At 32.3% G+C, this 23,247-nt stretch overlaps 4 protein-coding genes across 5 annotated transcripts; 1 reads left to right on the top strand and 3 right to left on the bottom strand.

The window, feature by feature from the left end:
- On the top strand, positions 771 to 2,324 carry LOC109334234 (putative cyclin-D6-1). The gene is made up of 6 exons (XM_019569876.1): positions 771 to 923; positions 1,003 to 1,089; positions 1,190 to 1,276; positions 1,371 to 1,560; positions 1,673 to 1,776; positions 1,883 to 2,324. Exons 1-6 carry the CDS (start codon positions 789 to 791, stop codon positions 2,135 to 2,137), a joined length of 858 nt encoding a protein of 285 aa, XP_019425421.1. The 5' UTR covers positions 771 to 788; the 3' UTR covers positions 2,138 to 2,324.
- LOC109334230 (G-type lectin S-receptor-like serine/threonine-protein kinase At4g27290) lies at positions 2,752 to 6,480 on the bottom strand. 2 transcript variants are annotated; one of them, XM_019569870.1, is made up of 7 exons: positions 5,107 to 6,480; positions 4,732 to 4,851; positions 4,380 to 4,537; positions 4,085 to 4,295; positions 3,754 to 3,991; positions 3,508 to 3,655; positions 2,752 to 3,411 (listed from the first exon to the last, which is right to left on the bottom strand). In XM_019569870.1, the coding sequence occupies exons 1-7, from the start codon at positions 6,359 to 6,361 to the stop codon at positions 3,118 to 3,120; spliced, it is 2,424 nt and encodes an 807-aa protein (XP_019425415.1). In that variant the 5' UTR covers positions 6,362 to 6,480; the 3' UTR covers positions 2,752 to 3,117. The 2 variants fall into 2 exon arrangements, with proteins under 2 accessions (XP_019425415.1, XP_019425416.1); XM_019569871.1 differs by having other exon boundaries at positions 4,380 to 4,516.
- On the bottom strand, positions 12,060 to 14,236 carry LOC109333897. Its single transcript, XM_019569480.1, has 3 exons — positions 13,640 to 14,236; positions 12,792 to 12,932; positions 12,060 to 12,446 (listed from the first exon to the last, which is right to left on the bottom strand). Exons 1-3 carry the CDS (start codon positions 14,234 to 14,236, stop codon positions 12,234 to 12,236), a joined length of 951 nt encoding a protein of 316 aa, XP_019425025.1. The 3' UTR covers positions 12,060 to 12,233.
- Positions 17,759 to 19,525, bottom strand: LOC109334572. Its single transcript, XM_019570417.1, has 2 exons — positions 19,155 to 19,525; positions 17,759 to 18,275 (listed from the first exon to the last, which is right to left on the bottom strand). The coding sequence occupies exons 1-2, from the start codon at positions 19,431 to 19,433 to the stop codon at positions 17,775 to 17,777; spliced, it is 780 nt and encodes a 259-aa protein (XP_019425962.1). The 5' UTR covers positions 19,434 to 19,525; the 3' UTR covers positions 17,759 to 17,774.

Genomic DNA, 23,247 nt, shown 5'->3' with positions numbered 1-23,247 from the left:
TGTTGGTATATACATATTTTTCTCTGTTTATTATTCAGTTGAATTACTTTTTTTTTGAAGAGTTAATAAAGATTAATGGTAAATGTACATGATGTAATGACAACATATACAAATTTACTCTACCACTATCATGAACTATACTATTAAAAAGTGAGTTGTTACATTAAAGTAATGAAAATCAACTTGTATACATGTTTGACCTATGGTTCACACATTCTACACAAACACAACTGTTGAACACTTCCTTTCAATTATTACGATTATTATTATGACACTCAATGGTTCAAGTTGAACAAAGATACACAAAGAAAGGAACAAAGATACACATAAATCATTTAGGAACTTTGTTGACTCATTATTTTATATTGCATTGTGATTGCCATTATTGCAATCGTTACGATGTAAATTATGAGAGTTGTGATATGAATTTTTGTGATTAAAAAAATATTTTGAATTCAATGCAGTCCGATGGGCCCAAATACGGTATGTAGTCATATTATTATAATTTAGAGTCACATCCCAATTATTGTGTGATGCGGATATGAAATGATTACTGTAAAAAAAAAGTTGGATATTGCTCCTTCCACTAACTGTTTCTAGTACAATAACACTTGTGATGTTGTTTATTCTTCACTTCAATTTCAGTTATAAGAAATAACCGTCAAGAGAGAGTGAAATAAAAACAGTGACACTAAGAGGCTGATAACTAAGTAACTAACATTCTCTTGAATTTTATCACTTGTGCATGCATGGATTACGAATGGATGGATTCTGAAACAGAGTTCCCCATGCCCACTCGAAGGGAACGGGAAGCTCTACACCGATACTTCGAATTCGAGTCTGATTTCATGCCTAAGAAGGACTTCTACACCAACCATGCTAACATCATTATCCGGAAGTTCGCAGTTTCTACGATCGCCACTGTAAGTCATATCTGCGAAACTCGTGTTCATTATTGTGTTTAATTCTGCAATGCTGATTGAAAATGTTGTTTTTATACAGAACTGGAGGAATACAGATATGGATGCATTCATTCCCTATCTTGCTATGAACTATTTCGATCGCTTTGTATCAAGGAATCCATTTTTAGTAATATATATATGTTCTCTTTCTTTTTGTCAATTCATTCTTTTGTTTCATAATGAACCTGTCTTTGAATTCTTTGTTTAAATTCTCTGGTTTTGTTAAGGATGCCGAAATTCGTTTGGTTGTAATCTGTTGCCTCACTATTGCTGCAAAGATGAGGACTAAGTCCTTCTGTCTTACTTCTTTTCTGGTAAACTTATGTGTAATCTTTTGTTGTAGAACTAAAACCAGATTAAGTTTTATGCCAAGTTGTGTTTACTACATTACCCGGATTTCTTTAACAGGAAGACAGATCAATAGCTTTTACTCGTGACACGATAAGGAAAATGGAGCTTCACATTCTCGATAGTCTTGGGTGGCGAATGCGACCTATAACTCCCTTTTCCTTTCTGGACTATTTTTATCCCACCTTCGGAAGAATTGGAGGCTTCAAGCGTCGTTCTATCAACGAGATCATAGTCCAAGCTCTAGGAGGTAAACTCACATGTTGCTAATTCTCTGTTGTTTTCCAATAGTGATTGATGCTTAGTAAATTGTGGCTCGATTAGATAATTTAACTTGTTTATATTTTTCTCTCGTTCTGTAGATGATGACTTCATTGAATACAAGCCTTCTCAGATTGCACAATCCAGTTTTCTTGCTGCTACCAACATTGCATATCCCTTAAAGTTTCCCTCAACACACAAACCGGTATATGGAATAGAAAAGAAAAAAATTGTGCAGTTGTTAACTTGTTATTCATGATTGATTATATGTACAATTATGCGAAGCATTTTATATATTATTCTGTTTCCAGGAGGAGCTGACCAATTGTTATCAGGCGATGATAGAACTTTGCCAGAACAAAGATATTAAGATAGAAAAGCGAAGACAGACGATAGTGACCGAGATAGAGGAGGAAGAGGACGACGATGAGACTAATAAAGTAGCACCTAAGAGACTAATGAATTTTGATCTGAAGTGGCCGAAAAATGAGAACCATACCACTTGCCTAACAACACGTCTACGCGAGGTTGTTCTTCCTTGGGAGCATAGGTGCATGATCGGTTAGTTGTGGTACTATAAATTCCACTGATCACAAAAGGAAGATCAATCATTCTACCCAACCATCTGTCAAACACGGATCACAAATTTGTAGTCCATTTCATTTTGTTGAAACCCTCTGGATCTTGTACTGTTTAAAATACTCAGGTAGTTCCTTATGCTGATTGATTTGTCACTGTTGGTTTGGCATTAGACCATACATGTGGTTCCTAAAATTCTGTTTGAATGGTGTTAGTTCTCCATATGATTGATTTTCAGACCTAAGGATATTGATAATTGTCCTAGCCGAGATTACTCTTCGTTGGTTTCGCTCTTTTCGTATGTTGCTGAAGGTACGAGTCAAATAATGACTTCAAAATTAGTCAGAGCTAGGGTATATGCAGTTTTAGAATCCCAAATTCTCAATGCTTCTTTATTAGTGCAGACGACAGAATGATACTATGGTTTCTACAAATAGCCAATTCTATATATGGTAATATGGTTTATGGTACTTAAATAAGATTTGAGTCCTTTTACAAGAATATCAAAATATGTTTTTAAGTGCTGGTTGATTCTGCATGTGCATGTAGTAATAAGATATAGATTATAACATGTATAAAAGTCAGGCTAGAAGGTAAACACTTCAAAAGAAAGTAAATACTAATGTTGAAAGAAGTGCTTAAATAAGAATATAAATAGCTATGATTTAGGGAAGAACATAACTGGCTCACTGATTGTTGTATTGCTTGGGTACATTTCAATGACATCACTAGTGTAAATTACTAAAATGGCTTGTGTTTGAACAGGGTTCTTGATATAATTAATCTGAGCCTCTCATGATTCTTTCTTTCTGTTTTGGCTCATATTCTTCAAAACTTTGAATATAGTTGAATGTTATGAGAGTGCTGATGAGAAGTTGGAAAGAGTTAGACAGTGCAGTGTTCTAAAGACTGCATTGAATTGAAGTCATTTCCATTTGAATAATAAGCAAACTCCATATAGACTAGACTACCTTGCATCTAAAAGTGTAATAGACATTTCATTAGTTGATGGAAGTTCACAGTTTCTTGATGAAGAGCCAAATTGGTGTGGATAAAAGGCAGGTTCCTTAGGCCTGGACAATGGTTTCTCACCATTCAACATTAAAACTGCACCTGACATGTCTGGTCTATCATCTGGTCTCTCTTGTACACATAAAAGACCCATGTTTATACATCTCACAACTTCAGATACAGTACTTGTATCCCCTACTGATTCATCTAGCAACTCCAATGGCCTCTCTTCACCCCATAGTCTCCATGCCTAGAGGATATGAAAATTCAAATTGTGAGTTTTGACTTAACCTAGGAATATATAAATCATGTAGGAATTTTAAATGGACAAAAATTTTATACTTACATGCCCAAGAAGGTCAAGATCACTATGGTGCAAAAAATCCCTGTTCTTCCTTCCACTAACTATTTCTAGTACAATAACACCAAAACTGAAGACATCCGACTTTACTGAGAAAAACCCACGGGTTGCATACTCCGGAGAAATATAGCCACTGCAACACAACAGATGAGGAATTGAATCTTAGAAAAAGTGGGAAAAATTTTATGCAACATAAACTCTAACAAAATCAAGTTATTTAAGCATGCTTACTGAGTTCCTACTATTCTCTTTGTTTTGCCTTCAGCTTCATCTTCCCCGAATATCCTAGCTATACCGAAATCTGATATTTTTGGATTCATATTTTCATCAAGAAGAATGTTGCTAGTCTTGAGATCTCTATGGATAATCCTTAGTCTTGAGTCTTCATGAAGATATAGAAGTCCTCGAGCTATCCCACAAATAATTTGGAAGCGTTGAGGCCAATGCAGTAGACTTCTTTTATTTTCATCTGACAAACATTTTCCAGTTTAGTTAGAATGAACTTAAGTTGGTGATAATGGTAAGATAAAATCAAGTACTGAAGCAAGATGAAATCTCCGACCAAAGAGAAAGTAGTCCAAGCTTCTGTTGATCATGAATTCATATATCAATAGTCTCTCGTCATCATGAATGCAACAGCCAAGAAGTTTCACAAGATTTCGGTGCTGAAGATTTGCAATTAGCTCAACTTCATTTATGAACTCTTTCGGCCCTTGTCCTGAATTATCGGAGAGTCGCTTTACAGCTACTTCTTTCCCATTTTTCAGTGTTCCCTGACAATCATTATATTTGGAAAGTTATATAGATAAGAATCAGAAGATAAGTCCAATTGTAAGATATAAATATAATCATATTACCTTGTAAACTGGTCCAAATCCACCTTCTCCTAATTTGTTGCTGATTGAGAAATTACTAGTTGCATTAGCTATGGTTGATAAATCAAATATTGGTATGTCAATGCCTTCCTTATCTTTGTTATCAGTGTGATTCTTCCAGTTTATTATTTGGTTCCTCCCTGAAAAGATAGAGGAATGATACTCAATGAATAACTAAATTGTAAGTTCTATCATAAGGAAAAAGCTCATGGTTCTTAAGACATTAGAAACCTTCAAATTTAATCACAGAAGAATATATGCAAATGTTAGATAATTTTTATGTGTACCATGATATATTTTCAGAACAAATCAGTTAAAATAACTAAACAATTACCTTCCTTCTTGAGTTTCTTCCTCCGAAGTATGATTACTACAAGTCCTATCAAAGTGAGAATAAACATAGCACATCCTACCAGAATTCCTGCAAGCTTCTTTTTCACGCCGTTATTATGGTCTGAGAGATTAGAAGCATTTTGTCAGCACACAAAATTTTGAGCACCTAAAGCACATCTTAACAAGGAAAGTTGAGAGCAATTATATGCTTCAATGTAAATTTTAAGGATGAAACTTATAGGATTCATACTAAAAACTGTTTTCGACCAATACTATTTTCTGCTTATTTAGGCCTAGAATTTATATATCTTTACTTCTATGTTCAAATGGAAAATCAGACATGAATGTAGGTAGATGGAAATAAAGATATTAGAACCTAATTCTGAAGCTGCCACTCTAATGTAAAAGTCTTGTCCTCCAGAGGTGAGTTTTCTCATGTCCACCAGGTTATTAAACCAAAGTAAGCAACCACTTCCACCATTTCTCACATCTAAGTTTGCATATGCTGCACAAGAACAATTTTTAAGGCATAATTTCTCACATTCCTCTAGGTTCAAGCTCTTATCAAACCAAGAGGTTGACGTATCCGGCAACTTCAATCCCGTAAACTTCAGAAATCCGTCACTCTTGCCACAGGCTAAATCAACTCTCCTTACACAACCATCAGACCAAATTTGCGAGTTCCATTTCGCTTGAGATTTCGGAATGAAACCCTTAAGACATTCACATGTTGGAGAGTTGGTAACATCACAGTTACCATTTGCACCACAAATTGCATAATTGTCACACTGGTCTGCAGGGCCAGCTAGGAAAAGCTGCCAACCCTTAACCTGATCACGGAATATGAAGCGCTCCACTAGACCGGTCGAAGTGAGCATGTACCTCGAGACAATTGATTGATTCAAGAGTTCATAACCATAAGAAACTTCCTTATCAGTTAACTCGAACGAAAAATTAAAAGATTTGTACAAATTCTTAGATGCAATCCCAGATAAAATATTTCCATTCCATGAACCTGGCCTAAACAATAATACCCCTCCCTTAGTAATAACTACTTGAGGAAGACCTTTAGTATCTATATGATATGAATATAAACCACTAGAAGGGTCTTGTGTATCTCTCCAAGATATCAAAGATGTATAATCACCACTTACTAAGTTACTTCTAAGTTTCATCCCTGGTAGTAAAGTATCACCAGGAAGATCAAAACTTTGCCAAAGAAACTTCTCTGGGTTGTTCTCTTCCACCACAACAAGATTTCCATTATCCAAAAGCTTCAAAAGTGGTTTTTTTACAATTATTGTTGTATTGGAGGACCAAACTGCAAAACCTGTGCCATCAAGAATAACAATGTTTCCTCCATCAGTAACATTCAAAACTCCTGAAGAGTTTCCAAGTGGTGCATCCCTATTGGCTATCCATACAACTGTTCTTGGAGAAAGACCCTTGTACCATATTCCAAAGTATTGGTCTCTAAGGCTTAAGAAACCAGCTTCAAAAGTTTCTGAAGGTGAAACTAGAGTCTCATCACCCTTTATAGATTGTCCTGGTGCAATTTTTTGTAGTGTGTTTATGCTAGGTGTGAAGTGGAACAAAAGGGTGCATAAAACTAGAACCTTGAAGCTTTCCATTCATTGTGGTTCAAGGATTGATCTAGATTTCAGTGAAATGAGTCATGAAATTTCACTTTCCTTTTTTGGGTATCAAAATCTTCAAAAGTTGGCCAACATAATTGAATCCACATTTGCTGTTCCATACTTAGTGTTACTTGATCTTGTGATTGATTGAAAAAATATGTTTAAGTTAAAATTTAATTCTTTAAGTAATTTTTAACTAATCATAAGGGCATGACACATAGAATGACACTTAATGTGAGACAACATATGTACAGCCAAATATATGTGTGACATTTATGTCTATGGTTTCAATAGAAAAATAGTGAATGAAAGGAGATATATCTTAATTAATTATTAGAAGGTGATGGATGCATTATTCAGATCTGCATTTAATATAATACCTGATATGTGGTACAAATTTGCCGCACGTGACAGTTCATCATTTGAGAAAAAATATGAGTTTATACTCATATTAAATTATCATTAATTCTTTAAAATGTATTAAATCAAAATATATAAGTCTTAAATGATGTATTGATTGCATATAAATTTTTATATTAACAGTGTATAGATATTATAAATTCATAAGTAATTTATAATTGATTGGGAAATGAGAGAATTATGTATATGCTATAAATATCTTTCAACCTAATAATTTATAGGTATGAAGGAAAGTCAAAACTGATAAGAAGCAACTTTTATTAAATTATTATTTAAGCTGAAGTAGGAAGAGAAATGATGAATTCTAAGCTACTTCTTTTGAATAAATGTCTCTTTACACATTTGGTCAGACTTCACCTATATGCTGGGCCCACATTCTTAAATAAATAAATTTGGTTTAGAAACACAATTTTGTAACCAATAGCTTGGTAATTTAGAAATTAATGGATATTTCGATTCTTATGGAGTTAGGTAGTTGTCTAATCCCAAAAAAAAAAAGTACGGCTCTAAAATATTGAACTTTTCCCATCTAATGTGATATATACTATTTGGTGATTTAGTGTAACTTTATAGATAAACATTTTGTTAATAGAGAATAAAATATCTCTTTATATAATAGATAATTTATCTCATTTAGCTAGTAAAAATATGACATGTGTATTGTTTTGTTTAGTTTTAGAAATATCTTTATAAAAAATAATTAAATATGATACATGTAATATAATTAAAACATAAAACGCAGGCAAATCTAGTCAACATCTGTTTTCACCTTTGTGGTGTTGAATGTCAAACTGTAATCACTCTTTTCTAATTTTGTCATAGCACATTAGGTTGATCTATTAATGGGTTTTTCTTCAAGCAAATATAAAATGCGTTTTTTATGCCAAATATGAGATTGTCTCTTTTCATTGGTTCCAACTCATACTTTATGTCATGTAACTCTACAAATTTATATGACTCTTGTTACTTTTAAATAATTATGTTATTTTCTTATTGACATTTTTTTTATGAATTTTGTTAATTAAAAATATTTTTATTTACTATTTTTATTGAATATGATAACGTGTTTGACGGCAAAATATATAGGAGAACGATTGTTTCACATTCATTTTTAGAGGATGATAAGTTATTACATGTTATTAGATTATTATTAGATGTATTGACATGGGACCAACATTGTGAAATCATATAAATAAAAGTTACAAAAAAATATACAAAGATAAATTATGTACAATGAAAAAGAAGAGTGACCAGAACTACATAGATCATTTTACCCCATTAATTAAGTTAAAAAAGTTTTTAACTAAACACATTAATTGTGCTGCATGCCTTGGTTAGTGGTTTATCATCATCCAGCGTATGGATTACATATGGCATGTTGGGCCTATCTTCTAGTCTCTCTTGGACACATGATAGCCCTATGTGAATAGATCCCAGTACTTGAGAATGGGTTCGTTTGTGAGTTGATTTTTGGAGGAAGGACGAAAAAATTAAGACTTCAAAGTTATATCAAAAGTGTATTTCAGGTCTCTCAAGCATTTTTCTTTCCTCTATTATCCTCCAAAAATCAACTCATGAACAGACTAAATGTATTTTGCATCACAGATGAGTTAGATTGAGGCTGTTGACCTTATGAATACACCACACCACTACAGATCCTAATGGCTCCGTGAACCACTGAGTTGATTACTTTCTAATTTAACCATTTTAACAAATAATTTGAAACAGGGTAACTATAACATAAATTAGAGAAAATTTTAACATGAATGGGGCTTGTGTTATGACTTATGATTTCTTACATGGGAATGGAGTATCTCCTGATATAAGGAGATAAGTTATCTCCTCCTGTCAGTTAAATTATGACATATGTCATATTTCATCATTTTCTATAAAAATATTTTTAAAAATAAATAAAATAACACTTATATCACATTTTTATTGGCTAAAAGAGATAAATTATCTCATGATATGAGGAAATACATTATTTTCTTCTATACTGCCTTTCCAACACATTCAGGCTCTAATAACTGAAATAAAAGTACATAATGTTAGATGGTAATAAGCCACATCGAAAAAAATCTAGTTGACTATGAATGCACATGTAGATACTAAGTATATCAATTAAAAAAATGTGATCCAGTAACATGAGGTTCTCACCTAGTTATATCTAGGAGGGTAAACATACATAACTTTACCATATATTGTTTCCGAGATTTGAACCAATGACCTCTAGATTACTAAGCAAGCAATCTTACCGTTGCTCCGAGACTCAAGATAAAAAGTTTCCACTAGGATGAAGGTCGCTATTGCTTTTTAAGTGCATTCATTTTGTCCCTCAGGTAGTAGAGTTTTGCCCTCCTCACTTTCTTCTTGTTAAGCACCTTCATCTCCTTTATGTTAGGTGAATACCTATCACACATTGAATAGAGCCTAGGCAATTAACCATCATATAATATGACTACAAGCACAACCAGCTAATAAAATGGTGGCCTAGTATATGAGGCTCCTACATAATATGGTGTAGGAATGGTAGATGTACACAGTCTTATCCTCGTAAGTGAAAGACTGTTTCGAAGATTTAAACCAATGGTCGGGGTCATAAGGTAAGCAACCTTACCATTGTGCCGAGACTCACTCTCAAGCACAATAACTAATAATTAAAAGAAATCATAGCACAAAACAACACTCTGCTTAAATGTCAAAAAAAGAAGAGAGGATGACGTTGTACCATCTCAAAACAGCATGTTACAAGCAGATCTAGTTTTAAAATGTGAAGTTAGTACTTACAGAGGGAATAGGGACTCAATGCCAACACCAGCCACCAGCCTCCTTATTCTGAAAGTAGAATTGAGACCAGCATTTCACCTTGCAATAACAATGCCTTTTATAATAGAAACTAAAAATTGGAGATGAAAGATAAATATAAATAAAGGAAGAGAAAGAAGTGCAAAAATGGAGGAAAAGAAATTAAGAGATGCTTAAGGAAATAGGAGAAGGATGAAATGTAGTAAGGTGAAGGGAGGATGTGTAGATTTCTAACGAGTCTTATACCATTAGATTAACGATTAACACGATGTAAGATATTTTAATCACATGAAAATGAAAAAATGTCAAACAACAGAAATTAATTTTAACATTTGTAAAGGTATAAGGAAATTTACTTCACACCTAATATACTCTACATCTAAACAATAGGATGATAGTGTTCAAATATCCATAGAGATACATAATGTGAAAAATACAACATATAGATCTCTATTTGAATGTAATAATACATTTCGATAAATATTTAGTACATTTAAACAATTCACATAACCAATTTCTCATTTTTTTTCTCTTGATAAATTTGTTAATGAATCTTAGGCAATATATTTTAATGACATTAGGAAATCACCCACTTTCTCTAATTGACATTCCTATATCAATGTTTCAATCACCATGGACTAACACAACTATGAGTATAAGTGATGTGTATTCATTTAGCAATACATGTTAATTAGGTTAACTCATGAGTTTCAAGATCCAAAAGTTTGCTCTCAAGATGCATTGTAATCAATGGATCTTGCTCTTGATGAGGGATGTGATTCTATTAGGCATAAGAAGGCCAACCCTTGAGAAAGATTCTTGAAGGAAGACAATTTACCAATTCAATCATATATAAATGTTTTTTTTGTAATACTTTCATATATGACTATTTTACCAATTCAGAAAAAAATACTGATTTTACATTGACACTGCATTATTCACCATTCATTTTCAATCATCACTGACTCTTAAATAAAATACAATACAAATAAATAGTTGATGATACATGGACTGTGTATAAATATTTACATCGTAAGTGCATAGATATTACATTAAAAAAATATTATAATTGAATTTGGCCAGAACCTTTAACAGAAGTCTACCTAACCTTAAAATTTATGCACCTTACTAGACATAAGTATTGGATGTTAATTACTATCTTAATTCATAAATATCTTGTGCCTCAAGAATAAATGTGTGGGTGTATGTTTGAAATGTGAGTAAGAGAAGAAGTGAACATTGAGCAACATTACCAAAAATACAATATATAGCAAGGAAGAGGGAATTGAGAAAAGAAAAAATCTGGGCACTTATAAGACAATATGAAAAAGCACTTAATAAAAAAAAAGCAGCAGAGAAAAGCCACAACATCCTTAGTAGTACTGACACTCATAACCAGCTTTGTTGTACTGACATTGGCCTCAAAACATAGGCTGGTCTGGAGTTTTGGACTGTGCTGCATATAATATTACTACTCTCCAACATCACTTCACTACTAGCTACTTGCATGGCTTTTTTTGGTTAAGCAATTTGTGTTTGGTTTAGATAGATTGTTAGGGATTTTAACATTTTTTTTGGAAAGGTAGATCACATCTCCCAACGTGTTCCCAATCCTGTCTCACCCGATATTATAATGTCACATTATTTAAAAGTTTCAGCTCAGCTCACTGTATCAGTAAAAAATACTTATTCCTATATAACATTTCCTTCCCTTTCTTGAAACAAAACATAGTATTATATAACACTATATTATTGTGAGTGAGATCCCATTTTTTTAACTAAAAAACCTGTTTGTTGGGATAAGTTAATGTGTTTGGTCAAATAGATTAAGATAGAAAGATGTTTTAACAAAATATTTTTATGGGAGAAAAGATTTTGAGGAAGTGAAAGTTTGAGGCTTCTTTTTATAATGTTTTTAGATTGTTTTGAAATTATCATATTTTCCTCTTAATTTACTTTCCAGCTTTTTTGCCCATAGCATTAGGTGCCAGAAAATATCCATTTTCACATTTTTTGGAGCACTCTCTAAAGGTGTTACTTGATTCCCATAAACGCACATAAAAGATGCAAACTTAACTCTATAACAGAAATCCTTTCCTAAATATATTAAATATAAAATATAGAGAACCCTCCAAAGAATTACCACTTAAACAGTACCTAGGATTTTGACCCCAGAATTATGAAGGTTTTTTTCTTGTTTAGGCTTCTTAAAATTGACTTCAAATTTATCACATGCACATTACCATATAAATGTTATAAATATGAGTGTAATATCTATGTACTATATCATCTATCACTCATTTAAATTATTTTTTTGAAGAGTCAACAATGACTAAATATGAATTATGGATGATTGTATCAAACTCATATAATTAGTGCATACATTTTTTTCTCTATAAATATTACTATATATATATATATATATATTATAAAGTATAAACTAAGAGTATGAATCAAATAAGAGAAGATTAAATGTTATAATCTTATAATGGATACATTTATAGAGTGGGCGATTTTCCTAAGTAGGGCATACATAAAAACTGTTTGGGTAGGTATTAGTCTAATTACAAAAGGAAATTAAGCTGAAAAGCTGTACTTTTGGAGCAGCCAAACAACAAAAAAGGAGCCCCTCTTTCTGATTCTAGTGAGAAAGCTTCAGAGATAAATCAATATAAGTAGAAGCTGGATCTCCATAAGGTACAGCAATGATGGGAGAAGCTTCAGCAACATCAATATTTGTGGCCAAATCTAGCTCCTTGGAACTAGTGCCTATGTCATCTTTTCCTTTCAAAAACTCATATTCCATCAAAACTCTTGAGTTTCCCTTTCTGTGAATTGCAATAATCTCCACACTCTAACATTATACAAAAAACGCCAAATCAATTCCTAAACAAAGTTATAATCTTAAAAATGTGTGAACTTTTTTTAAGTATTGGTCTATTACATTAAACACTGTTTTAAATTGCGACTCCAACTATGTAAACTATTTTATGATTTAAAAATATCTTTGAATTCAATGTGGACTGATGAGGTCTAATGCAGTTGTGTTACTGCTTGATGCAGCTGCATCATTGTGACACAAAGTTACACCTTAATTATAGTGTGATAAGTTGTGACAGTCAACTCAACCGCAATATACGGCTGGAACAAGTGATATTGTCTGCAATTTAAATCACTAAATTATGAAAGTTGAATCTACCTCATCAATGTTGTTTGTAGCATAAGCAGATTGAGGAACAAGTCCAAGAAAATCAGGGCTATTATAATTTGGACATATCTCAAAAGTCATGTCTCTTCTTGCATGTAATCCTTTTACATTGATCTCATTGAAACGTGATTTCTGAGACAAATGGCAACAATATTATAATTATTGAATAGAATCATAGATACTTAACAAATAATGATTTATGGTTGCTTTATACTTATACCATGAAATGAAATGAAGAACATTGAAAAGGGATTACTTTGTGAAAGAATTAATAATATTTACAAAGATAAACACTTATAAAACAATGAACACAATTATTCATTTCATGTCAAAGAGAATTTCAACTAGGCCATGTCTCTTGTTGAATATGATCCTTTTACATTTTTTTGGCAAGCAAAGAAATTTTATTAAGAAATATCATAGGTAAATGAAATGTAATATATGATCATTTGACATTAAACAAGTTGAAACATGATTTCTGAGACAAATGACAATGTATATTACATAGATAGAATCATAGATACTTAACAAACTATGAAAAAATTATTGAACATAAATCAACAGAAAGAGGAAAAAAGTGGGATGATTAATCATCTTTAATGACAAACCATTAATAAACTTCATGACTTGTTGAACATTAAAAAGAATTAATTACTGATAACAATGATGAACATAATTATTCACCATCAATCAACAGAAAGGGGAATAGTAGAACATTTTTAGTGATAAGCCATTAATGAACTTAATGATTAGTTGGACTATATGAATGAAAAAAATTAAAGATCACTTTTATTTATACCATGAAATGAAAATGAAGCACATTATAAAGAGAGTAGTACCTTGTTGAGGTAAACATCAAAACTTTGAGGCTCAAAATGCACATTTGGCATTGAAGAGAGCTCTTTGGAAGTGACCAAAGGGGTTCCAACCAAAGGACTCAAAAGTGGAACTCCATATCCATAAGAACTCACCCTATTAACTTGATTAGGCACCACAAACCCTACACCAGAAAAACCAGAACTTGTTCCATCAACACCCTTACTCCTATTATTTCCATTAAGCACTTGTTGTGGAGGACACTGAAACACACCTTGGACATGGTTTGGTGCACCATACCTCACTGGAACACTATTAAAGTGGTCTTGGACACTAGTGAAAGTTGGAATAAGTGGAACTACTCTTGAACATGTTTCATTCATCTTCATCAAGGACTCTTGCATTCTAAGACGCTCTAACTTTTCTACACCTAACCCTCTCTGAGGTTGCTTCTTTGGACCCTTCCCATTATTATTATTGCCCTTCCTTCCTCTACTACTGTTTCTTACAACTTCATGACACTTTGGTTCATCATAAAGGGGTTCCATTTTCAGGTTCTGGTCATTATCATGGTTGCTGTTTTGGTTAGATAAGGCCTTGAAGAGAAGTGAAGTAGCCATGGAGGAAAAAGTGAATAGGCAATATAAAAGAAAGTGAAAGGCTTTTCTTAGAGAGTGACACACACAGAGAAAATGGGGTAGTGACAAAATGAAATTTTTCTTTGGACTTGAGGTATATATAGAGAGAAGAGTTCAATGAAACAAAGCAAAACAGAAACTGTTTGTGTGAAATGGTGAAAGAACATAAAACAAATACGTGTGCTACTTTGTTAATATTTTGTATTAACTTGAGAAAGCTAAGAATTGGATATAATGTCTTTTTTGTGCTATTAAGTATATTAATTTTTATTTTTTGGGTAAGAAATTAATCTTTTCGGGGTTGAGCCGAAAGGCAAGCTCTCTTTTACTAGAGTGGAATTTTTAGTTGTTGTGACAAGTGTTATTATTTGAAGGTGTGGACCAATGTAAATAAAACTCAAGGAATTATCACCAATCCCCATGGCTAGTTGGTAGCTAAAGTCCTTAATTTCTTAGCACTGTAGTGTCAGTTTTAACTGAATTAGTAACAAATCATTAGGCTTTACATTATTCATTTTCAAAAAACTACCTTGTTTTGCTAAATATTCTATGTATATGCAAACATGTTTGCATGGAATTTCTGCAATATTATATAGGTACTATTATACATTTATTAATTAACTAAAGATTTTCTTACGGAATTTTAATTTTATTACAATATAAATAATAATTAACAAAAAAAAGGGTACCATGACCAATAAGATTTTTAAAAACCCATTATAGAGACCAAACTTTATTTGAAAAAATAATTAAAATAATATGGACAGCATGTTTAATATTTGACACAAAGAATTAATGTGTATGGAAAGAATTAGAAAATTGAGCTTAGACAATCATATGTAGTGAGATTTGGTCGAAAATTATGAGAATCTGCCTAAGGAATAGGCTTGTAATGATGGCTTCTATTTCTTCCATTCTTCTAAATTGGTAAAAAACTCTTCTTCACTCTATCTATTCAAAGCATTGGGATCTCTTTGTTCCTAAAATAAAATAGCATTGGGATATCTTCCATCATTCCATGCAACTTCAAACCTTGAATGTCATTTCAACCTAGAAATATTAAAAAGATATTATCATTTTTCATAATTCCTTAACTAATTTAACAACTTATCCTATTACATGTACTTGTTCTTACTCCTTACTGAAAAAGCATATATACCCTTCGAAGTTGTTACACAATAAATGGCATAATATGATTAGTGGACTTTAATTTGTTGTATATACTATTTCTCAAATGTAAATATAATCAAGGAGATTATGCAGAGGTAAATTTTATCAGAAATAAGCAAAATGGTCATTATTTGATTATTTTGGGAATATTTGATTATCCTTATGTTATTATTAAATAATCTTAATCATCACAATGGGAAAAAAATCACATTTTTATCTGAAATCTAAAATATAACCACTTGTCGTTTTCTCCTATATTTATGTATGGTATTTAATGTGACAACTATAGTGGTATAGCCTAAGAAGGGAAGCATTCATTTGGATTTTGATTTGAACAAATAAAAACAAAAGATGATAAAACAAATCAAACACCCCACACAAAGTGATGGAAAACCCTAAGCACTCGAGAGATGCATGAAAAAAAATAGGGATAAAGGTCACTTGTCTTTAACGTTGTCTCATTTCCTATCATGAACCAAACACATATTTTTACATGAATGAAATAATTTTTTAAAAATAAAAAGTAACATTCTGATTGGCTCGGGATAGAGAATGAGACACCATTCGAGACATGAATCACATGTCCCAAATGATGTCTCATTCCTTGTCCCAGGATATTGCCATATGAATAAAAGAATTTTTTTAAAACAAAACGTAACATTCTGATCGGCTCAAAACAGGTAATGAGACATCATTCGAAATATGTGATCTATGTCCCAAAAACAAAAGAAAAAATAGTATGATATTAGAGGTTTATCTTAATATATAAAAGTAATGATATTTTCATCCTTATAAGAAGTGTAAAATCAATCACCTCTCTCATGTACTATATAGAGTCTTTCACCAAAGTAATGTTATCAATATGTGGAGGACATATAAGCATACTAATATTTCATAAATATAGAGGAATCCACCCTGAAATCATAGCAGCAAAAAGGGTTGGTTTAATGAGGGAGAGAGGTGAAACAACTAATACAAATTGGTTTGGTTGTAGAGATTATTGCCATAAAGGAATAGGGTAGTTAGAGTAACTGTTGGTTCTGGCTTTATGCAACTTTTGAAGGACAAGTCCATTTTAGTACCTCAAAAAAATAACAAAAGATCCATTCCTTTATTACAATCCACATACTAATAACACAATCTTAAAAGAAGGACCACACTACCCTTCATATCATTATTTGGATCTCAATCTGAACTGAGATTTTCTCTGCTCTCACTCCTCTCATTTTACAATTCTACCCTCACCTACCATGTTGAATAGACACATTTGTCCCTCACACTCTAGGCAGGAACAGATACATATTGTAATTATAGTAGAAGTTCAATAATAAAGTTGTTTGCCTAGTTCAAATCATAAAAACAACATTTTTGCTTGTGATAATACGGCTATGTATATCTATCGTTCTCAGTCCCGATTAATATTATACAGTAGGCCGGTTGCATTAATGTGGAAGAGAGAGTGGGTTGTTTTTGGTTGCATGAAAGAGTCACTATCACCTGGTAGTTGTGTTGGTCCAGCCAAAAGGAAAACAAAAACAAAACAAAATAGGGAGACATAAAAGCAACATGTGTCTGATACATGTCCTACACTCCCAGTAAATAAAACCCACAGGACACACCCTTAGGGAGGGATATATATCCTGCAACTGCTACATACAACAGCCACTGGAGGACACTATGTGGTACTCCAACCTTTTATAGTGGGGACCATCTTTAATATATACATCAATAAAAAATTAAATGAAAAATGAATAAATTAAGTACTTACCAATATTATTTGAATGCTTAAAGCAATATTTGATAGAAAAAAAAGATGTATGCACTGATAGTATAAGAGTTTTTTATATTATCAATTATTCATTTTCAATAATCATTAACTCTTAAACAAAAGTAATACAAATTAATGATAGATGATACACTCATTCTATAGTACATAGATATTATATTATTGGATACATTAAATATTTATAATCTACTTACACAATTCTTTGGCATATATGCTTTGTTAGAGAAAACAGATTTGTTTAATACCATTCCATTAGAGTCTCTCATTCTATGAGGTTAAGGTTGATGGAGGAATAACTAAGGTGTGAGTTTGGTGTTACTTTAGTTAAAAAGAATTTACGTGCATGTTTCTTACGTAAAGAATTTAATTAAGCGTTGAAATTCTCAAACAACTTAAATTTATTTAATCATTAACCGTAAAAGAAAAACAATACAAATTAACGACGGATAATATAATAATTTTATATAAATATTTACACTAATAATATATAGATATTACATTATAACGCATTATGTATATGATTATGTACAATTGTACTGTGGACTCACTGTATTTGAACTTAGTTTACAACAAATTTTCCTTGTTATACGGAACCGAATCAAACCGGTTTTCTTTACTAAGATCTCTCTCGTTGCATGGACTAGGAGGCATGACATAGAACCAAATTGTAGTATAAAGTATAGCAAAAACCTTACCCCACATAATCAAAACGAATAGACTAATAAAAAACATAAACATAGATATGTATGATGAACCATAACATGTTTTCCTTATATTATCTTTAACACTATATTGCTTTTGATTTGTCACCTTTGTTTCATTTTCATGAGAGGAGTCCAAAGAGCTAGAACTTTGATCAGTGCGTGATGAACTACTTGAAGTAAGAGAAGGTGAAGATGTGAATGCATATGAAGAACCATAACTAGAGGAAATGTTTGAATTAGTTCGTTGAAACTTTGAGATTCTACTACTATCTTCAACACCATAAGTTCCATTGTCTAAGATGCTGTTTTGTCTAGACAAATTGTATTTCTTTACTTTCCTTTTGTTATTTATCTTCTTCATCTGCAACAATGTCCAAAAAGGGTTATATATCCGCAATTTGTTCATAAAATTTGTTTAAACAATGAATAATTTGAATTACTATATAAGACCCATAATTTTATCATGAAATGTATGTCTTTTGAAAAACAATTGAATTCTAACATGATTCCTATGTCATGATGAATTTAAATACTACAATTCTAAAAATGATTTATTTATGAGATAAAATTGCATACATCAACATCCATGTTGAAATTATAAGATTGATGTATAGGAGAGAATGAAATGATCAAAATAGTAAATTGTAATGATAGTATTGTGAATGATGAAATAATGTTAATGTAATACAAACTACATAATAGTAACTCTTACTTATATTAATACTAAACTTCTAACTAGATAAGGAAATAAATCATAAAAGATAAAAGAAAGTAATTTCAATCTTAAAAGATTTTCTACGATAATCTAAACAAATCTAACATATCATAATTATAATATGTTATATTATCTTTACATCTATGTATCATCAAAATATTCTTTGAATATATTCTAAAATACTTTCATATATTCTAATATGACAAAAAAAAAAGGAATGAATCTCACATAAACTTTACACAAGGGCAGAATTAGCACAGGAACAAACGTTAGAGGGATAAACACAAAAAATCAAACAAGAAATTAAGGGCTATAGACAAACATACACGTATGGTAGATGAAGTCAAGATTATTAGGTTATTAATTAAGTCATTCTAATCAATATTATAAATATATTATACAATTATGATCTTCTCATGTTCTCAATTCAAACAATATATATTTATATGTTCATCGTTAAGAGTATGACAAAATACAATAACAAAATAACATAGAAATCTTAACTATTTGGACATAAAAACTAACCAGTGATGCCAGCTTTAAAGCCCCCTTCAAGGCCCGCCATATATCTTTACTATTTTCTCTCCGGCCACCATACGCCGAGGATAATTCCGGCAACATGTCACCATTCTTGTCCTCAACCCTAATATATGTGCAACCTTGGTTGATTATTGTTTGGTCATTTTTTGTATTAGGATTGAAGGATTTGTCTTTGGGAACAATGGGTTTAAAGCACATTAACAACGAATGCTTCTTGCATTTGTTGTTTATTGTCTTGGTGTCCATGATCACAATTCTATGCATGCATGAAAAAACGAAGGAAAATCTTACATTGCGTCCAATGAAAAAGGGTTTATATATATTTTTTATGATATACGAAAAGAAAGAGACCAGAAGAGAGGGGTTGCACTTTGAAAGAAGATAACATGGGAATTTCTGAAAAGAGAGAAAAAGGGATAATAAATCCCGAGGACAACGTAAAACATTGGATTATATATTCTAATGAAATATAAATGTATAATAAGTATATAAATGTATTATGTCGATTTGGTTGGATTTCATTTCATGAATGAATCTGAAATCTGATTCTTTATGAAATCATTCTAAATTGTAATGATCCAAAACATCATTTCTGGTGAATTTTTGAGTTATTTATCGGCTTCTAATTTTGCTTTGGATTAGTTTTAATAAATAATATATACACTATATACGGGAGCTTATCCACCTTTTTTTTATAAAACAGTATGTTAGTATTTATTATGAGAATGACACTCGAACCCTTAATATCATTCAATCAATTTCGTCTCCTTAATCAAATCACCTTATAACTTTTTTTTAAATTAATTTATTAATGTTGGAAAATTTTAATCTTTATTTTATACTATCAAGGGTATCCACTTATCCTATGAGTAAGAACAAATCCATTTTGGGTGTGCGATTATCCTCTTAAGAAATATCTTACACATAAATTGGATTTTGATTTTATTAGAATCTAGGAAAGCCTTACACAATTAGACTAAGGCGTTGGTAGAATAAGTCATTTTGATTTAACGTTAGATTAATGTGATTCCCCATCAACCGTCTAGTTCATTTTATGAGGCACAATGGGTAGAATTTATCATAAACTAAAGAATATGATAAAAAAATTGAATCACCAATAGAATTCCTTGTTAGATTTTGTGGATAATTTTGCTGGGGGCATATTGAAGAGTTGAATTCATCTGCTTTGAAATGAGTTTGTTCTTCTAGTTTGAAGTGTATCCTCATTTAATTTGATGAGTTATTATTCAATTTTTGTTTTGTTTGCAGATTAATATCTTGTCCAATTGGTGAGAGATACCCTCTAACATTAGTTAATAAGGACTAATCCTTCTAATAATTGTTTTTATTCTATCATTTTTATAAGATGATCTTGAGCTTTTATCTTGATTCTATTTATAAGATTATTTTGAAAGTTTTATGCCAATAAATAAAATTAGTTATTCAAATAGTTTTAGTAAAAAGAGAAAATAATTTAGTTTTAAGAAATTTTAGTAAACTATAATAATTATTAACAAATTTAATGATTTTCCTGTCTTCTTTAATACATGTGAAACTACCCAAAGTGCATGGTTTATGAAAAGGACCGGAAATAGTATACATAGAGAAAAAAATATATTTCACATTATGTATAATAAGTTTTACACTATTAGTGTATTATCTGTTGAGATAAAATAGTTTTAATTCAAGTTGTAATTGATTAGGATTGTTTTTGTTGTTGGTAGTTGAAACTTGCCATTTTGGGAAATCTGTTTGAATTTCTGTTATGGCAGGTTTACTATATAAGGAAAGTTTCAATTTGCTTTTGAATGAGATTGATGAATATTCATTGTTAGAATTCTCTTCTTCCTAACTCTAATCCTCTCATCTTCTGAATCTTCTTTCTTTTCTTCTGGTTTTGGTGTTGAGTAACAACCCAAACAACCCAACAAATTGGTATTCAGAGCAAAGGCAAATCAAGGTCCTGTGGGATTCGAATTGCAGAAGCTGACCTGGTGGAAAGGGAGTTGAGAAAGCCGTGTGTGAATCAGCTGGTTGAAGAAGAAGCTTGACAGAAGCAGAACAGTGAAAGAATTGAAGGATGAGTGGAAACAGCAACAATCTTCAAGCAATGGGGCTTCCAATCCTTACCAACAAGAATTGGGATAGATGGCAAACTCAGATGAAGGTTTTGTTTCGGTATCAAGAAGTCATTGAGGTTGTACAAGATGGAGTCTTGTCACTAGATCAATCAGAAGCACAAAAGAAAGATAACAAGGCTTTGTTTCTGATCCACCAATGTGTGGATGATGTTCACTTTGAGAAGATACAAAATGCCATGACAGCCAAAGAAGCATGGGACATATTGGCGAGAAGATACAAAATGCCATGACAGTCAAAGAAGCATGGGACATATTGGTGACAAGTCATGCTGGAGGGGATAAGATCAAGAAAGTCAAACTTCAATCACTAAGGAAGCAATATGAGCTGTTGCACATGGAGGAGGGTGACAAGGTTGGTGAATACTTCACCAAGATCCTCACAATAACCAACCAGATGAAGGGGTATGGTGAGGCAATAACAGATACAATGGTTATTGAGAAAATAATGAGATCCTTGCTTCCAAGATTTGATTTCATAGTTGTGGCCATTGAAGAGTCAAAAGATGTCACTCTCATGAAGATAGAAGAATTGCAAAGCTCCCTGGAAGCACATGAGTTGAGGCTGATTGAGAGAAATCCAATGAAGAAAGCAGAACAAGCTCTAAAAGCAACTCACAAGGATGATGAAAGAAGAAAGGATAAGAAGTGGAAAGGGAAACAAAACCTCAGCAGAAGGAAAGCTAGCCAAGATTGGTCTGAATCCTCTGACAAAAGAGGAAGATCAAAGTTCAATCAGAAGAAGTTTGATAAGAGCAAGGTAGAGTGCTTCAACTGTCACAAGCTAGGCCACTACTCTTATGAATGTGGCAATGAGAAGAACAAGCAATTTAGGCACAAGGAGGAGGCACTCACAACTCAAGAAGACTCAGATTCAGAACCATTGAATCTAATGGTCACAGATGCTGCAACAAGATCACACTCTGAACTTTGGTACTTGGATTCAGGGTGCTCAAATCACATGACAAACCATAAAGAGTGGTTGAAAGACTTTGATTCAACAAAGAAAAGCAGAGTCAAATTTGCAGATGATAGTTCTCTATCAGCAGAAGGAGCAGGCAGTGTTGTGATCATGAGGGAGAATGAATCAAAAGCAATAGTATCAAATGTACTCTATGTGCCAAAGATAAAGTACAATCTGCTGAGTATAGGTCAATTGATTGAGAAAGGATTCTCTGTCCTGATGAAGAATAGCCAACTTGAACTGTTTGATTCTGATGGAAGGGTAATTTTGAGAACTAAAGCTTCCAAGAATAGAACATTTCAAGTGAGTTTCAATGCAGCAGAAGTTCAATGCATGAGCACAGTTGAGACTAGAGATGAGAGTTGGATTTGGCACTCAAGATTGGGGCACCTAAACTTCAAAAGCTTGCATCAACTAGGGATCAAACAAATGGTTTATGGTCTTCCAATAACAACACTACCAGAGAAAATATGTGAGGTATGTCTGATTGGAAAGCAAGCAAGAAACTCTTTCAAGACTGAAAAAATGATGACCTCTAAATCAGTCTTGGAAGTAGTTTATTCTGATGTATGTGGCCCTTTTGAAACTCCTTCACTTTCAGGCAGCAAGTACTTTATCATTTTTGTAGATGAATTTAGCAGGATGACTTGGGTGGATGTGTTGAGGACAAAAGGTGAAGCATTTACCTCATTCAAGAACTTCAAAGCTGTTGCAGAAAAGGAAAGTGGAAAACAATTGAAGGTCTTGAAAACAGATGGAGGAGGGGAATTCACTTCAAATGAGTTTGAAGCATACTGCAGAGATCATGGAATTCAGCATGAAATCACTCCACCATACACACCGCAACTCAATGGTCTTGCAGAGAGGAGAAAAAGAAATAGGACAATTATGAACATGGCCAAAAGTCTGATTAGGACAAAAGATCTACCTCAAAAGCTATGGGCAGAGGCAGTGGCAACATCAGTGTATATCCTGA

Source organism: Lupinus angustifolius, chromosome LG19 (assembly GCF_001865875.1).
Source record: "Lupinus angustifolius cultivar Tanjil chromosome LG19, LupAngTanjil_v1.0, whole genome shotgun sequence".
NCBI classification, from domain to species: Eukaryota; Viridiplantae; Streptophyta; class Magnoliopsida; order Fabales; family Fabaceae; genus Lupinus; species Lupinus angustifolius.
The sequence above is the reverse complement of the archived record's forward strand: the minus strand, read 5'-3'. Positions and strand labels throughout refer to the sequence as shown.

Bases quoted from the DNA above. Each gene is read 5' to 3' on its own strand.
- LOC109334572 (XM_019570417.1), bottom strand. From the start codon at position 19,433: ATGCATAGAATTGTGATCATGGACACCAAGACAATAAACAACAAATGC. The intron at 18,276-19,154 runs GTTAGTTTTTAT...ACATTGTTGCAG, and splicing joins CTTTAAAGCTGGCATCACTG to ATGAAGAAGATAAATAACAA.
- LOC109334234 (XM_019569876.1), top strand. From the start codon at position 789: ATGCCCACTCGAAGGGAACGGGAAGCTCTACACCGATACTTCGAATTC. The intron at 924-1,002 runs GTAAGTCATATC...GTTTTTATACAG, and splicing joins CAGTTTCTACGATCGCCACT to AACTGGAGGAATACAGATAT. The intron at 1,777-1,882 runs GTATATGGAATA...TTCTGTTTCCAG, and splicing joins TTCCCTCAACACACAAACCG to GAGGAGCTGACCAATTGTTA.
- LOC109334230 (XM_019569870.1), bottom strand. From the start codon at position 6,361: ATGGAAAGCTTCAAGGTTCTAGTTTTATGCACCCTTTTGTTCCACTTC. The intron at 4,296-4,379 runs GTAATATGATTA...AATGATTGTCAG, and splicing joins GATTTGGACCAGTTTACAAG to GGAACACTGAAAAATGGGAA. The intron at 3,992-4,084 runs GTCGGAGATTTC...AATGTTTGTCAG, and splicing joins CTTGGACTACTTTCTCTTTG to ATGAAAATAAAAGAAGTCTA.
- LOC109333897 (XM_019569480.1), bottom strand. From the start codon at position 14,236: ATGGCTACTTCACTTCTCTTCAAGGCCTTATCTAACCAAAACAGCAAC. The intron at 12,933-13,639 runs GTACTACTCTCT...CATTTGTCTCAG, and splicing joins TTGATGTTTACCTCAACAAG to AAATCACGTTTCAATGAGAT. The intron at 12,447-12,791 runs GTAGATTCAACT...GTATAATGTTAG, and splicing joins CTACAAACAACATTGATGAG to AGTGTGGAGATTATTGCAAT.